The 16,968-nt window shown below is 50.2% G+C and overlaps 1 protein-coding gene across 4 annotated transcripts in view; it reads right to left on the bottom strand.

Annotated features, from left to right (window-relative positions):
* Positions 1-13,369, bottom strand: part of Odf2 (outer dense fiber of sperm tails 2) — a 39,633-nt gene extending 26,264 nt beyond the window's left edge. Inside the window, exons 1-7 of one of the 4 annotated variants that reach the window (XM_038336705.2) lie at positions 13,337-13,369; positions 10,317-10,407; positions 9,456-9,609; positions 9,059-9,184; positions 2,278-2,448; positions 1,222-1,382; positions 269-398 (exon numbers count right to left, since the gene is read on the bottom strand). In XM_038336705.2, coding sequence (XP_038192633.1) covers positions 269-398; positions 1,222-1,382; positions 2,278-2,448; positions 9,059-9,184; positions 9,456-9,563 — 696 coding nt within the window. In that variant the 5' untranslated portion in view covers positions 9,564-9,609; positions 10,317-10,407; positions 13,337-13,369. Of the gene's footprint in view, positions 1-268; positions 399-1,221; positions 1,383-2,277; positions 2,449-9,058; positions 9,185-9,455; positions 9,625-10,316; positions 10,408-12,692; positions 12,857-13,336 lie in introns of those variants that run through there. The other 3 variants (XM_038336708.2, XM_038336710.1, XM_038336706.2) reach the window with 3 other exon arrangements.
* Between the last annotated feature and the right edge of the window lie 3,599 nt (positions 13,370-16,968).

The following is a 16,968-nucleotide window of genomic DNA, read 5'->3' as shown; positions in this document are numbered from 1 at the left end:
ACACATGGTGGCTGACACTCTCAGGAATCAACCACATGCCTTGACTCACTGTGATCCCAAGTGACCCATGATTTGGTCTCCTCAGATGCTCTGATCAACAGAGGTCATCTTCAAGGACCAAGGCCCAGGAAGTGAGAGTGCAGTGGGGGTTGAGACTGAGCAGTTAGGTGTGCCCTCCCCCAGCCTGGAGATGTCATAAAGTCAACCTGATGACTGCGTAAAGCTTTCCACCGCAGCCCCACCCACCCCATCCTAAGGCTCCACCTACGGTTTTCAGCTTCCCAATGGTATCCTTCAAGGCCATGACTTGCTTGGCAGCAGCTGCTCCATCCATTTCAGCCTCTACCAATTTAGACATGAGGCACTCCTTCTCCTGCTGGAGGTGTTTCTTCTGAAGCCTAGGGCCAAAAAAACAGGATTCCTGAGTGATGGCAGGGCCCAGCCTGTCCAGAGCTCTGAAGCCCACCTCACAATGGCCTGAGAAACTCCCTTCTGCTAGGAAACAATGGAGAGGGGTTGCAGGGAGCCATTCCTACCCAGGTGACCTCCTAGAAGAGAGCAGTGTCATACTTGCTTCGGCATTAAACCAGAGCCTCTGCCAGAGCCGATGACTTTGACTGTCAAGACTGCCTCCATGTTCCTGAGTTCATCTCCCTTCCCATCACACACTGTCACTCTGGACTCATGGAGCCGAGGCTGGCTTTGGGACTTGCTATGTCACAGGAACTGGCCTTCAATTCCCAATCCTGGATCTCCTTCCTGGTGCTGTGACTACAGACATGTGCCAACATGCCTGGTCACTGCTCAGCTTTTAAAAGCGATCCCCACATCCTCAAAGTTTTACCCAATAAGTTAGGGGGGTTGTGGATCAAGGGTAAGGCACTGAGCATGCTCAGGCCTTGGAGTCTATACCTACAACTGAAAAAGAAAAAAGATGCTAACTCTACAGCCCGCCGTCTCTGAGACACTTTTGCCCTCTGCAGTCAGTCTTGACCTACTTTCTATTGCTTGAGATAAACGATACCCAGTCCGCTGAAGGCTCCCAGCATTTCATGTTCAATGCCTTCCTGCAACAGTCCTGTCTCCCCCAAGGCCTCTGTAAAGGAGTTCTCTCTGGCCGCGACCTACACCACCACACCGAGCAGGTTTCCCACAGGCACTCCCAGGGCTGCTGCCTCCACTGCCTTCCTCTGGGCCTGTAGCCCAGCCAGGCTTCCTTACATGGTGAAGTCTTTCTCCTCCTTGATGCGCTCGATGTTGTGTCTGAGCACCGTGTTTTCATGCTCCGTCTCTGCCAGCTCATGAGCTACCTCCTCCAGCTCCTCCTTTCGCTCCTCCAGGAACCTTTTGGCCATTTGACGTTCGCCTTTTTGCATCTTGACCTTAGAAAGGGGACACAGGAAAGGGCCACTGAAAGGACAGCTCTTCCCTGAGGCCATTTTGTTACATCTAACCCTTCTAAGAAGAGTGCTAGAGCTTCGTGTCTGAGGCCTTCCAAGCATTGTCTCAGTGAACTGTCACAAGAGCACTGACCGTCCTCCAGACACTCCATCCAGTCTACACATGAAGACCTGAGTACAAGAAGCAGTGACGCGCTGGCCGGGGGTGGGGCAGCCAGCAACAGTAGTGCAGCTGGCACCCACAGGAGCGAAGATGTCACAAAAAAGACAGTGGGCTATGGAGATAGGAGGGCCCCTGCTTGTCAGGAAAGTTAGCTCTCAGTTCTCCAGGAAGGTAGGCCCTCCAATAAGTAGAGGATTAAAGACACAGGCACCTCGGTACTAAGGACCTGGCTTTTAATGTCAGCCTCACTTGCTTCCTGGTCAGGGGCCACTTGGGAGACTCCTCTGTCTCCTCTGCTCTTCTTCAGCCATCTAAGCAGTACAGGCTGGGCCCTGTCTTACAGGCCTTCCCTCTGGGTAGGAGCACTAAGCCAGGGGAGTGGCCCTCAGAAGATGGAAGAGGATGGCTCAAGGCAGGCCTACATTGATAGATGGTCTCAAAACACAAACAAAAAGGGGGCTAACCCCACCAGCTTTACTGGCTGCAGTAATCGCATCTGGCCACCCATTGAGAGCACTGACAAAGCTAAGTATTCTTAGAGAGTTCTAATATGGAGGAAACTCAAGCTGCCCAGTGACCTCTCCAAATAAATGCCCTGGGAAGGCTTGCTGACGAGGGACAGGAGACCCCCAGAGAGGCAGCCTGAAGGAAGCATCCACAGGATAATCCGCTTGTTCTCGGGGTACTAGCTGTCCAGCCCACTAGCTCTCTCACCTCAGATTTGAGACAACCGACCGCATTCATTAGACTGTCAATCTTCTTATCGTAACGGTTCATTTTACAGTGACCCGAATCGTCGTCTTCTGTAGAAAGGTCACTTAATCGCATAACCGAGACCAGTTTTTCTGAAGATGGTGGTGTGATCTCCAGACAGTGAGGTGGATTCTGATGTGAAGCGGGGAGAGACACATAAGCGGCTGAGGTCAACCCTCTGACAGAATTCCACTATAATTATTTGTGCGCTGGAGGCTTGCTGACTGCCAAGGTGACAGGCAGAGCCAACACAAGCCAATGGCCAACCCCAGAGATCCTGCCCAGGAACCAACTGCTCCAGACCTCTGCGGGGAACATTACCTACCCAAGTCTAAATGATGAGTTTGAAGAATTTCTAACATTGAAAGAAAAGGCGTGGGTTAGAATGTTAAGCTATAAGGAGTGCTGTGTGCCTGAATAGTCCCAGCTACTTGGGACTATTACCTACCCAAATCTAAATGATGAGTTTGAAGAATTTCTAACATTGAAAGAAAAGGCGTGGGTTAGAATGTTAAGCTATAAATGAGTGCTGTGTGCCTGAATAGTCCCAGCTACTTGGGAGGCTGAGACTTCTGGGAAGATCACCTGAGCCTAAGAGTTCCAGACCGGACCAGAAAACATAAAGAGAATCTCTACCTTTTAAGAAGAGAGAGAGAGAGAGGGATGTGGTGGCACATGGCTTTAATCCCAGGACTCAGGAGGCAGAGGCAGGTGGATTTCTGAGTTTTACGCCAACCTGGTGTGCAGAGCAAGTTCAGGACAGCCAGGGCTACACAGAGAAACCCTGTCTCCCAAATTCCATGGGATGTCATGCATCTTCTGGCTTCTAAGACATACATATGGTACGTTATATACATATGCAAACATCCATAAAATAAAACTTAAGAAATAATGGGGCTAGAGAGCTGGCTCAGCAGTAAGTGTGTGGACAACCTTGAAGAGGACCAGAGTTCTGCTCCCGTCACATCAGAGGTTTCCCCACTGCCTGTAACTCCAGTTCCAGGGAACCTCATGTACTCTTCTGGTCTCCATGAACACACAACCTCACATGTAAATACTCTGTAATCCCGCACTTAGGAGGCAGAGACACGGGCGGCGGGGTGTCTCTGAATTCCAGGTTAGCCATGAATACAGTGCCACACACATATACACCTAATTAAATAAAATATTTTTCTAAAAAACAAGAATAAGAGCTGGACAGTGGTGGCGCGCGTCTTTAATCCCAGCACTCAGGAGGCAGAGGCAGGCACATCTCTGTGAGTTCAAGGTCAGCCTGGTCTATAGAGCAAGTTCAGGGATAACTGGGTCTAGACAGAGAAACCATGTCTGGAAAAACAAAAACAAAAACAACAAAAAAACCAACAAGAATGCAAAAGGGCTACAGCTCAATGGTAAAGTACTTGCCTGGCATACAAAAAGCTGGGAGTGGTGGCACACACCTATAATCTTGGCACTTGAGAAGTAAAGGCAGGAGGATCATAAATTCAAGGTCATCCTCCATTACAAGTTCGAGGTCAGTCCTAACTTCATGAAACCCTGTCTCAGAAACAAAAAATAAAAAATAACACCACATCTTTAGTCCCAGTACTGCTAAATCTGAAGCAGGAGAATCTCTTGACAGAGATTCAGGCTAGCCTGGGCCACTTAACAAGACCTCATCAAAGAAAAGCAAACGCATAATGAAGATGCATTTCCAGAGCTGAGCTATAGCTCAGGGAAGAGCACCTGCAAGCATCACAAGCCCTGGCTTTACTCCCTAGTAATGCAAAAACAGAAAACTTACAGAAACACCATATGCAGTCACAAGAAAATGTGCCTCAATTCTTACTAAGAGCAAAAGAACAAGACTACTTCTGAGAAAAGAAAAGAGAATATTTAGAGTATGACGACAACTCTTTTCAGAAACAGCAATAGCCTGGAAGTATAGCTCAGGGGTAGAGCTGGCCTAGTATACAGAGACCCTTTATTTAATTCAACGCAGGATTAATAAATTAAATAAAGGGTCGGACACATGGCTCAGCAGTTAAGAGTATCTGCTACTGGGCTGGAGAAATGGCTCAGCGGTTAAGAGCACTGCCTGCTCTTCCAGAGGTCCTGAGTTCAATTCCCGGCAACCACATGGTGGCTCACAACCATCTGTAATGAGTTCTGATGCCCTCTTCTGGCCTGCAGGCACACACACTGACAGAATATTGTATACATAATAAATAAATAAATATTTTTTAAAAAAAAGAGTATCTACTACTCCCAACACCCATAGGGCTGCTTGCACCTTTTTTTAACCCAGTTCCAGGGGATCTGATATGCTCTCCAGCTCCTGCTGGCACTGAATGCACATGGTATCCAGACATACACATTAAAAAATACAGAGCCGGGTGGTGGTGGCGCAGGCCTTTAATCCCAGCACCCGGGAAGCAGAGGCAGGCGGATCTCTGAGTTCGAGGCCAGCCTAGTCTACAAGAGCTAGTTCCAGGACAGGCTCTAGAAACTACAGGGAAACCCCGTCTCGAAAAACCAAAAAAAAAAAAAAAAAAAAATTCCAAGGGGTGGTGGTGGTGCACTCCTTTAATCCCAGCACTCGGGAGGCAGAGGCAGGAAGATCTCTGTGAGTTTGAGGCCAGCATGGTCTACAGAGCTAGTTCCAGGATAGTCAGGGCTAAACAGAGAAACCCTGTCTCCAAAAAACCAAAAAGAAAAAAAACACACAACGGGCAATGATCAGGGCAGAGGTCACTTTGGTAAGTAATGGGGGTAGTGATGAAAACAGAGCCGTGCAAGTTGGAGGCTGGGCACAGTGTCACACACCAGCAATCCTGGCACTGGGAAGGCAGAGGGAGGTGAGTCTCTGTGAACTTAAGGCCAGCCTGGTCTACATACTGAGTTCCAGGTGAACTATATAATGAGACCCTTTCTCAAAAAAAAAAAAATTAAAAAAGAGAGAATAAAAACTTCTTTTCTCCCAAAGACAAACAATGGAGAGGATCAAACAAGGGGTAGGAACGTAGCTCAGTGGGACTGGAGAGATGGCTCTGTGTTTAAGAGCACTGGCTGCTCTTACAGAGGACCTGAATTCAATTACCAGCACCTATGTGGTGGCTCCCAACCATCTAAACTGGATTCTGATGTCCTCTTTGGCATAAAGATTTACATGCAGATAGAACACTCATATACATAAAATCTTTAAAAAAAATTCCAAGCTCAGAGGTACATGCCTATGACTAGAACTCTGGAGGGACAGAGACTAGAGGATCCCTAGGGCTCAATGGCCAGCCAGCCTCACCTACTTGGCAGGTTTCAGGTTCAGTGAGACCCTACCACACACACACACACACACACACACACACACACACACACAAAGCCAAATGAAGATCTCCCAAAGAAAGACACTAGAGGATATCCTCTCACTGTCATGTGTACACACATCTGCACACACACACAACTTTTAATTTTCAAAAAGGGCAGGAGCAGGGCTAGAGAGATGGCTCAGAGGTTAAGAGCACTGGCTCTTCTTCCAGAGGTCCTGAGTTCAATTCCCAGCAACCCCATGGTGGCTCACAGCCATCTGTAATGAGATCTGGTGCCCTTTTCTGGCCTGCAGGCACACATGCAGACAGAACACCGTATACATAATGAATAAATCTCAAATTTAAAAAAAGAAGAGAGAGAGAGAAAAAAAAAAAACCCACAAAGGCAGGAGCCACATTTGTGGCACAGGCCTTTAATCTCAGTATTCATGAGGCAGAGGGCAAGTGGATATCTGGGAGGGCAAAGCCAGCATGGCCTACATTGTGAGTTCCAGGACAGCCAAAGAACTATATAATAAAGACCCTCTTTCAAAAAAAGAAAAGGTTGGAAGGTTGGGTGGACACAGTGGGACATGCCATTAATCTCAGCAGAGGAAGCCAGGCAGAGGTGAATACCTAGCAAGTCAGGAGGCAGAGGAAAGCCAGTCTCTTGAGTTCAAGGCCAACCTGTCTACAGATAGAATTACAACCAAGGCTTTGCTGTCTAGAAAAACCAAAAAAATAAACAAACAAAAAAAAGAACAAACAAACCAAAAATCAAAAACTAAAACACAGCAGAGCTGTGAAGATGCTATGATTTGGAGGCCAACCAGATCCACACAGTGAGTGAGTTCTAAGCCAGCTAGGGATAAGCAGTGAGACCCTGTCTCAAAAAGTAAACCTAAAATGATCTGCCCGGGCAGAGAGAGAGATGGCCCAGCATTAAGAGGGTGTTCTGTTCTTCAGAGAACTGGAGTCCAGTTGCCAGTACTCACATCCAATGACCCACAATTGTACGTAACTTCAACTACAGGGAAATCCAAAGCCTCAGACCACCTCAGGAACCTGCACTCACGAGGACACGCCCACAATATACATAATGAAAAAAGGAATCTTGGGGCTGGAGAGATGACTCAGAACTAAAGAGCATGGGCTGCTCTTCCAGAGGGCTCGGTGACTCCTGCGCCCACAGTAGCTCCAGTTCCAGGGGACTTACTACCCTTCACAGGCCTCTATGGACACTAGGCACTTAAGCAGCACAGACATGCATGCACATAAATTAAGATTTCTTTTAAGCCTAAATCTTTTAAAAAAGAAATTCAGTCATCTGCAACTTCATATGGAGTTTGAAGCCAGCTTAAGCTTTGTGAGACCGCATCTCAACCACAGAAATATCTTAAAAAGTTGGGCTGGAGAGATGGCTCAGTGGTTAGGAGCACTGCCTCCTCTTCTAAAGGTCCTGAGTTCAATTCCCAGCAACCACATCCTGGCTCACAACCATCTGTAATGAGATCTGGTGCCCTCTTCTGGCCTGAAAGCATACACGCAGGCAGAATACTGTATACATAATAATAAAGAAAACATTAAAAAAAAAGTTGATGGGGCATGTGCTTGAGGACATGGGGTATAATTGTGAGCTTTTACACTCCTATCTGTGTTTAAACTTTTATTTTTATTGTTCTTATTTTTTTAGATTTACTAATTTAATTTGTTTTGCCTGCTTGTGTGTCTATATATCATGTGTGTCATGCCTGCAGAGCCCAGAAGAGGGTATCACATAAAACAGCTGGGAACTGACTTCGCTGGAGTCTTACAGAGAGCAGCAGAGCCAGAGTTAGGACATGTGAGTGACCGTGTAGGTGCTGGGATTGAACCTGGGTCCTCTGGAAGAGCAGTCAATGATCTTAACCACTGAGCTGTCTCTCTAGGGCCTTAAACTCCCTACCCATCAATACAAATGATACCGTGCTGTGTTTGTTCCAATTTATTTATTGATTGATTTTGAGACAAGGCCTCACTAAGTCCCAGCTGGCCTCTTAACTCTAAGCAATCCTCCTGTTTCAGCCTCTTAAGTGCTGGATTACAGACACTGACCACATCTGGCACTTCTCTGTGTTTCAAATTTACTTTTCAATGGTTACTACTGAGGTAGTAAAACAATGTTAAGGGAGCATTTTTATTTCAACCTTTTGGGTGACCAGTATCTTTTACAGGAGCCTCACACATGTTAAGTAAGCCCTCTACCATTTAGCCACACCCCCAGCCAAAAATGCCCATCTGCCTTGTGTAGTTAACTATTCTTAACACTTCCCATGCATTGCTGAGGATACCCAGATTCATCTCGTCTGCTAAGGATAAACTGACAAAGAATCAAATCCACGTGTGATCATGAATGTCAGAATTACATCCATTTTTGGATTTCTCATTTTCAGAGAAACAACATATTTTTAAAAAAGACTAACTCTAAAAGATCATGCTTTGTTATGTTTGAAACAGGGTCTTGTCATGTAGCCCTGGCTGGCCTGGAACTTACTACGTAGACCAGCCTGGCTCTGCCTCCCAAGTGCTGAGTGTTGGGATTAAAGGTGTGAGCACCACACCTAGCCCGCTGAGCATTGTTCTGATAATGAGAGTATAGTTCAAAACAGAGCCAAAACCCCTTTTAGCCTTTTCTTATCATAGACTTCTTCACCGCAATGCACTTAAAATGAATAAAGAAGCATGTCTTGCCAGGCTTATAGCTAGAACCCCTATGCTGGCAATGCCTGGTACGCCTGGTAGAAGCCTCAGAGAATGTACTGTGTATGAACTGTTGGCTGGATGACTGAGTAGGGGTGGTGGTGGACGGATGGCTGGGGTTGGGGGATAAGTGGATGGATGGAAGAGTGGGTAGATGGATGGTTGGAAGAGTGGGTAGGTAGTTGAGCAGGTACTTGGATAAACACTGTTAAGGTGTATGACACATATCCTCTTGGCTACTAATAATGAAGGCAATTCATTTTTCCCCCAGACACTGTTCTACAAGCAGTGTGGATGACAGGCTTGCACCATCCACAGGGCCACATGTTCTTGGCTATTTTATATACAGGTATATGTACACTTGCACACATGCCCAACCTTAGCTTTAATTATGCTTCAGATACTATGACTGACGTATAAATCTATTTGGCAAAGCAGAGGCTGAATTCAGTCTCCAAAATGATACAGAGTCCTAAGACCAGCTCTGCTGCTCTCTAAGACTCCAGGGAAGTCAGTTCCCAACCATTTCCACTCGATGCTAAAACAGCAGGACCTACCACATAGCAATGCTGCAAGGACCTAAGTAGTGCTGCATGCTGTCAGGGTCAGTAAGGCACTCAGTAAGCTTGCTGGGATTTCTGCAATCATACCAAGTCTGAGGCTTGCTAGAATCTGACTGACCAGTCCAAGAAGAGAAGCCTGAACAAGACTGAGCCTACCTCCCACTTGCATCCCACATGCCGGGCAGATGATTTTCCAGGGGGCATCCAAGGTACCTTGGTTTTCACCCGGACACTCCGCCGTACATTCACGGTGTCCCCTTTCATTCCGCGCTTATGAGATTTCTATGGAAAGAGACAAAACTGGAGTCATTTCCAGCAGGCCCAGCTGCCTAGTGTCACTTTGGCGGCACACACCACCTCTGCAGGGGTGCCTCTTTTGGGTGACTTTACTGCGGCTGCTGAACAATGGCCTACCTTCTAACCAGGCAAGTGACCTCCAGAGAAGTCTGAGTGTCTCCCAAACCTCTGGAGTCAGAAGTGTGAGGAGGCTGCTGGGACAGGAGACAGTGCCCTGATCCACAGCTGTGACCTCGCCCCACTGCCATGCTCCTACCTGGCTGCTGGCTGCTGACGGTTTCGGGAGTTTTTTTATGTGGACGTGGACAGGAGTGTTCTCATCCACATGAACATGTAAGGGGGGCGTTGAAGACCGGTCCTTCATAGTTCACCTCTGGCAGGCGGGGGAGGGCAACACAAAAAAGGCTGATCTGTGGATAAGTAAACTGGACATGAAAACAAAGCCCAGAGGCTTCTGGGACACCTGAAAACACAGCCACCAAGTGAGCAGAACAGCTACCAACTACTGGCATGCAGGCAGGAAGCAAGGCTGGAGTGTCACTTAGGCAGACTCCACAGAGGTCCCAGCTGAAGACCTCCAGGTCCACTGGGAACAGGGTTCTCTAAAAGCCCAAAGGCGAGCGGCAGGGGGCTCCTCAAAGCTGCAGTTCCACCCAAGCCTACTGCGCTGGGTAACTGCAAAGCTGAATCTTTCAACCATGCATGCAAATTAGCACGGGAAGCACGCAAAATGGTTCAGGGCCAGAATAAATCAGGACACATGCAAGTGAGGTGCTAGGGCAAAGGCGACTGGCGGAAGGCCAAGGGTGAGAAGGCTGTGCAGACTCTAAAGAAAGCACGAGCAGGTCGCATTGTACCCTGGGCACAGGTGCCTTGTCACCAGCAGCTCCTATCCCATCTCCCCTCATTCTTTTTATTTATTTTCTTTCTCCTTTTTAAAGATGCTGGGATTTTCCTGGAAGGATATGGAGACAACCTCCTCATACCTGGCCTTTTCATCAGCAAGCAGGCCATGCTCGACAGTTCTAGCCAAAGCACGTGGGCCATGACAGTCTCGGCAGCCCCCAGCCAAGGCTTGCAGGAGCATTCTGACGGTGCTGTTGCCAGGGTTACCTACCGTCACAGTTACACTTGGTGCGCCACAGGGTGTTCTCAAGACTTTTTTCTGTGTGAGACTCGTTACTCCGTTCTTCCCACACGATGGAAACCTGTACCGAGCACAAGCACCAGATTATGAGCAGAAAACCAGGGTTCTCCTATGTCTCAGCTCCTAAGAGATGACACACTGCATGTGGCGGCTATTGCGCTGGCAGCCGGAAGGAACAGTCTCGAATCTCTTGGCTCCCTGTAGATGAGCATAAGGCACGCATGGTGTGCCCAGCAATAGGATGGAAACAAGGCGAGAGGGTCTTCTGCTGGGCTGGCCTTTTAACCTGCATCGCATCACCTGTATTGTGACCTTGTGCTAAAGCCTACCTGTCATCCTATCAGGTGACCAAAAAAAAGTTGCCAAGGTACTAGTCTCAAACAAGAGTGATGATCCCCAAGTCAGTGTCTGGAACACAGGTTAACCTAAGAGACCTCAAGTGCACTCCACGCAGGCGCAAAGTCAATGTGAATCAAGGGTACAAAACAAAGGCTCACTCCCCTGCCTGAGCACGGGAAGAACCCCATCCAGTGCAGTCCACTCCCTGCCCTACAGGAGCTTTCCCTGCACACCCACAGCCCAAGGCGAGATGTGCAACGACAGCAAACACGCTCCAGAATGAGCAGTCCAGCCAACAATTCCACGCTGGGGGAGAAGGGCTTGGAATGATCAAATCTAACAGCCACTGTCTCCTCACAGTCTCCAGACAGCCTTTTGCCGGCCTCACAAACCCGTGGGGGAAATACTGAACCATGAAAAGAACAGCACCACAGTGTGCATTTTGCTCAGCTCACTTACAGTTATGTACTGAGCTGGACAGTCATTTGGAAGACTGTCCAAACTAGGAACTCGGTTCCCCTCCCGCTTCTACTTACTTGTAACATCTCTGCTCACTTAAGAGACACTAGTTTAGAAGTGGCATGGTGGGAAATGCTTTCAAGACACCACATGGAAGGTAGAGGCAGGAGAATCAAGAGTTTAAAGACAACCTTGGTTGCCTCGTGAATCTGAGCCAAGCTGAACTCAGACCTTAATACTCCATTAAGAGTGATCTTGTTTGCTACTAGAAAGCTGTGGTGTCTTGGGTGAGGGGGGGGGGGTTAAAGCTGCGGGGTGAGCCAGTGTGGCTTTACTCCTTGCTATTCAAAGTCACTTATAAGCGTTTTTGGTCCAGACTTTCAGTACCTGGGAAACTGAAGAGAAGTTTCCATTGAGCCTGGCCTGGGGAGCCCTGACCATTTTTCCCTGCCCTACTGCAAAGGCGCCCCCCACATTGGCTGTACCTGGGGGAGCCGCCTGAGGATGAGGCAGACATGGCTAAGCATCAAAGCCGCAAAGGTGGGCAATTGGGTCGGCAGGCTCTGCTCAGGGGGACTCAGAGGGGCTTGCCAATGAGAATCTCAAGGACCAGGCATCAAACGTCCTCTTTCTGAGGGGAGGAGGGTGGAAGCTTTGGGGGTGGCAGTTGGATGAAAACTTGGGAGGCGCTCCTCTACTGTCCAAGTCGCACAGCAACTGTCCTGCCAAAGTGGGGAGGGGGGAAGACAGGAGAGGCTGAGCGACTTGCGGGGTGCCGAGTGCGCTGCCAGGAGGCAGGTGGAGGGTGCGGCCTGACAGTGAGGGGGCGCGTCACTGAAAGGAGGACGACGACCAGCATGCCCAAGCCCCACCCGGGAAGTAGAGCGGGTCGATGGCTACCAGGGGTTAAACCTGAGGGCTGGCGTGCGAAGAAGGTGAGAACCGCAAGGCCCCAAGTGGGCCCCCAGGGGCGGGAACCCGCGCAGGGAGATGGAGGGATATTCGGGGCGGTGCCCGGGCAACAGTGTCCTAGGTGAAGGGGCGTTCCCGGCAGAATTGCTACCGTGGAGAACCAATAGATGGAGAGGGAGGAGCGGCGGTCAGGGCAGAGCGACAGGGACAGCGGGGTAGCTCCAAGGCCGCCCGCATCCCCGGGGCTGGCCGGGAGGGTCCCCGAGCACACGTAACTGCTGCGGTCCAGGCCGCAGGGAGCAGGAATGGCCTCTAAGGAGGATGGGGCATACGGCCACCCACCAGCGGGCAAGAGGGGATGGGGTTCTGCCCATAGAAGGGCGCAGCCCTGCCCGAGGGCAGCAGAGGAGGGAAAGAACCCTGCCGACGGCCCGGAGAGGAAGGAGGCGGCCGGCCCGCCCGTTAGCGGGAGGAGGACGGGCCCGCGCCCAACGAGGGGCTGGCGGGCCGGGTTCGGACGCAGAAAGGAGCGTGCCTGGACGCGGGGACGGTGCCCGGTCGAGCCAGCCCCAGGCTGGGAGCGCGGGCCTTGAACCCGCGGCGCTCTGCGCCCCGCCCCGCCGCGCGGCCTCTCACCAAGAGCGGCACGGCTGCGCCCAGAACCGTCTCCTTATGAAGTCGTTGAAGTCGGAGGCCAGGGTCGTGCCATGGAGACGCCGCGGCGGATGCAGTCCGGCTCCCGCGGCGGCTCCTCCCCGCTTCCGCCTCCTTTTCCGACAACCGGTCGGCAGCTCGCCCATTGGCCAGTTCAAACCCCCTGGAGCCCCTCGGGTTTCGCCATTTAGGCCCTGCCCCCAGCGTCACAGAGATGCCCCGCCCCACTGGGGACGCTCCGCCCACTTCCGGGCCTCGCGGCCGGCCCACCGCCCCGTCGCCAGGGAGACGCGCGACGCCTCCCGCGCAGACCTGCCTGATCTTGTCCCACCGTTCAGAGCCCCGCGTCCCCTCCGCCATTTTTGTCCTGGTCTTCCCCACTCCTGAGCCCTAACGCGCCCCGCTCGAAACACAGTAGGAAACTGGGCGCAGAGGAGGACGGCTGAACAGGCGACAGCCTGGGACTTCTGGAAAGCCATCTTTGTGCCTAGTCCACTCAGTGCAGACAGCTGTGCACACTACCCAGACTGTGTCCCTATCCCACACCGCCCAAACAGAAGGAAGACGCCCCACTCCCCACGCCCCTCGCCGCCCTCCGGCACGCCGAACGCCGCCTCTGTACGGACCTACTCTGCTGAGGTTCTCTCTGCTGAGCCGCCATCTTCTCAACTATGTTTTCCTATTAGCCAATCGTGGGGGACTGTCACGTGGCTCACGTTGCCGCCCTGGATTCTGGGAGACCTTAACAACCTCAGGGCCGGGGAGACCTCCTTTCCTTGACGCCCTTATCTCCAACACACCATTGTGCTCCCACTAGCTCCTCTCTGGAGTGTGAACCTCAACTGCTTTCCCACCTTCACCCTCAGCCCTTCTCACATTGTTCTATCTGTTCTTCAACCCTTGCCAGTTCATGGTATGCATCTGGCCTGGCTCTGGCTGCCCTTGAGCAGAGATCCACCTGCGTCTGCCTCCTGAGTGCTGGGATTAAAGGAATGACCACCATACCAAGTCTTATTATTTGTTTTAATGCCTGTAATCTCAGCAATGAAGAGGCTGAGGCGGGAAGATTGCCATGAGTTGGAAGCCAGTCTGGATCCCTCAGTCATAACCTTACCATTCTGAGGTTCTGCAAGATCAAATCTACAGCCCAGCTATAGGATAAAGGCTCAGTGGTTGAGGCCCGGCCTGAGATGAGAAAAACCCTAGATTCTGTTTCAGTACTACATAAATTCTATAAACTCCCTCCACTGTCCAGAAATCTGTCTCTAGACTATGACCAAAAGTAGCTTTTCCACTACTTTTGCTTCTTCTGCATTCTGTACATCAAGTTCCTTGTTTTCTTTTTTTAAGATTTTTAAAATATTTATTATGTATACAATATTCTGTCTGTTTGTATGGCCGCAGGCCAGAAGAGGGCACCAAACCCCATTACAGATGGTTGTGAGCCACCATGTGGTTGACTGGGAATTGAACTCAAGACCTTTGGAAGAGCAGGCAATGCTCTTAACCTCTGAGCTATCTCTCCAGCCCCTTGTTTTCTTTTTTTAACTAAATATATTTACATGCAAATTCCTGAAATCTGTGGGTGTTTTTTGAAAGAAAATCCCTGAGTGGAACTGGAACCAGGCTTGGAGGTTTGGAGCTGTAATCCCACACTCATGCAGCTGACACAGGAACATCTCTAATTCAGGACCAGCTTGTGCTGCGCAGTAAGACTCCACCTCCAAAGCAAATTCTCAGCAAGGTTCCAGGGCCAGGGTGTCTGTCTCTGGTGGTGGCTACATGGGTTAAGTTCCTTATTTTCATAGAGAAAAATAAAGCTGCAACAGAACATTGACCAAGACACTATGCAACGGTAGAAGCCTTCTGATTGCTCCCTCCTCCCTGCAGTCATCTGTGGGTCAGCCCAAGAGGGAGGAGTTCTCAGTTCCCTTCTGTGTTTGTGCCATGAATCTACATATAGATCCATCACTACCTATGCTGGGTGCTCTCTTGAGCAAGAACCACATCTTCCTGTCCTGCAGAGCCTGGCACCAAACAGGTTCTGGTGAGCTTCAGATCAAAACTGTAAAGGCCAGGCAGTGCCGGTGTGGCCGTCTTTAAGTCTTTAATCCCAGCACTCAGGAAGCAGAAGCAAGAGAATTTCTGTGAGTTGGAGGCCAGCCTGTTTACAGAGCAAGTTCCAGGGCAGCCAGGGCTCCTAGAGAAACCCTGTCTTTAAAAAAAATAAAGTAAAATAAGACTCGTATTCAAAGTTTACGGCCAAGAGGAAAACTATCATCTTACAGCTACCTAAATATTCCTATATATTCCTTCCTTTTCTGTGAATTCCAGGGAGTTTTGAGGTCTCCAGTCCTGGTCCCAGCCACACAACTCTGTACTGAGGGATGTTTGTTGTAGCCCCCTTGGCTGAGGACCTGATTAGGCTGTTTCCATACAGGAACACCTGCTACAGGGCGCTGATGCAACTGCCGCAGCCTTGACCTGGGAGAGGGAATCAGTCTGTGAAGTGGGTCTGGCTTTGTCTTCTGGTGCCTTCCAGACTTGATAGAGGGTCTGGAAGAAACTCTCCCAGGCCCTCAAGCTTTGGCCTTCTTGGATTCTCTGAGCTGCCCCTCACTGCTCTTAAGCCTCAGATAGATGCTGAACTCAGTGATGGTACTATAATCTGGGTGTGGTCCATGAACTAACAGCATCAGCACCACTAGGGAACTTCTTAAAAACACAAATCAGTTGGGTGTGATGGCACATGCCTTTAATCCCGGCACTCAGGAAGCAGAGGCTAGTGGATCTCTGAGTTCAAGGCCAGCCTGGTCTACAGAGCTAGTTCCAGGACAGCCAGTGCTATGTGGAGAACCTCTGCTTTGAAAACATAAAATAAAAACACAAATCCTTAGGTGTGGGTATGAGAACTAGGCTTACCTCAAACTTGAGATCTTCTTGCCTCTGCTGTCCAAGTATATCACCACCCCAACTTACTTTTGTTTGTAAGATTTATTATCGTCTAAATATTATGTGTGTGTGCATACATACTAGTGCAGGTACAAGAAGGCCAGAGAAAGGAGTTGGATCTCCTGGAACTGGAGTTACAGACAGTTGTGAGCTGCCATGTGGGTGCTGGGAAATGAACCCAGGTCCTCTGGATGAGCAGCCCATGCTCTAGGCCACCGAGGCATTTCCCAAGCCCTGCTGTCGGGCTTTCAGTGGTTTGTAGTGTTTCCTTGTCTTCAGCACTGGACAGGGCTTCATATCCACGCACCTGTCAACTCTTTCCTGTCTGTCCCATTCACTGCCGAATCCTTAGTGCCCCATCTCAGCCCCTGAGTTCATCAAATTCCGCAGAATGAATGAAAATGTTACTTTCTCCTGATCACAGCCACCCAGAGGTAACGGTTTTCACCCTCAAAAGAGCATCTCACCCTCAGCTCTGAGAGTCCTCGGAGCCACAGCAGGTCCTCACCCAAGGACAGAGCCCGCTGACAGCCCAACCTCAGGGGGTACCAGTGGACTCTGCCACTACAGGGTGCTCACATGACTCACGTCCAAAGACTTCCCTGGAAGACAGGTGGGAAAGGGGCGCCTCTGAAGGAGAGAGCCTGTTTGTGTTGGTGGGAGCTAAGGCAGCATGATCAAGACAAGGAGTCCCCTCCCCCTCGATCTTACAGTCAGCTAGGGACAAAGTGCCTGACAGCTGCTATGCCCAGAGACCTGCTCCTTTGTGACTAGTGGAAGGAAGGAGTCCCCCACTTCCCAAGCAGAAGGGCACAGCATGTGGAGTAGCCTATAACATCTCTGCTGCCTCAGCTGGATTGACTCTACATTCCCCATCCTCCCTTCTCCATTGTGGGTTCAGAAGAAGGAAAGAACCTGGCCCACAAGGCAAGCACTGTGCCAGCTGGCGCCTTCTGGTGGGTCTATTCCTTAGGTCCCGAACAGAACCAGGATCTCCCCAGCACAGTACTGGGCTTCTTATGGACACAAGAATTGCAGTCACAGAGCAAAAATCCAAAAGGCAGGAGTGGGGGTGACCTCTGGCTGGACCTTGACCGGGCCCAAGCTGATGAGCAAAGGCTGAGGGTGCCGTGAGTGCCCATTCTGCTCAGAAGTTATACCTCCACCTACCGAAGGGGACATGGACGCCCAGCCAGGAAGCAAGCATCTGCCAACTTGAGCATTCTTCCTGTGCCCTCGCTCTCTGTCCCTAACTCAGGGGTCTCCTGCCTGGGCCTGGTGAGATGCAGAGAGGCTCAGCTATTAG

Source organism: Arvicola amphibius, chromosome 7 (genome assembly GCF_903992535.2).
Source record: "Arvicola amphibius chromosome 7, mArvAmp1.2, whole genome shotgun sequence".
NCBI lineage: Eukaryota > Metazoa > Chordata > Mammalia > Rodentia > Cricetidae > Arvicola > Arvicola amphibius.
This window is presented reverse-complemented; position numbering and strand designations above follow the sequence as displayed.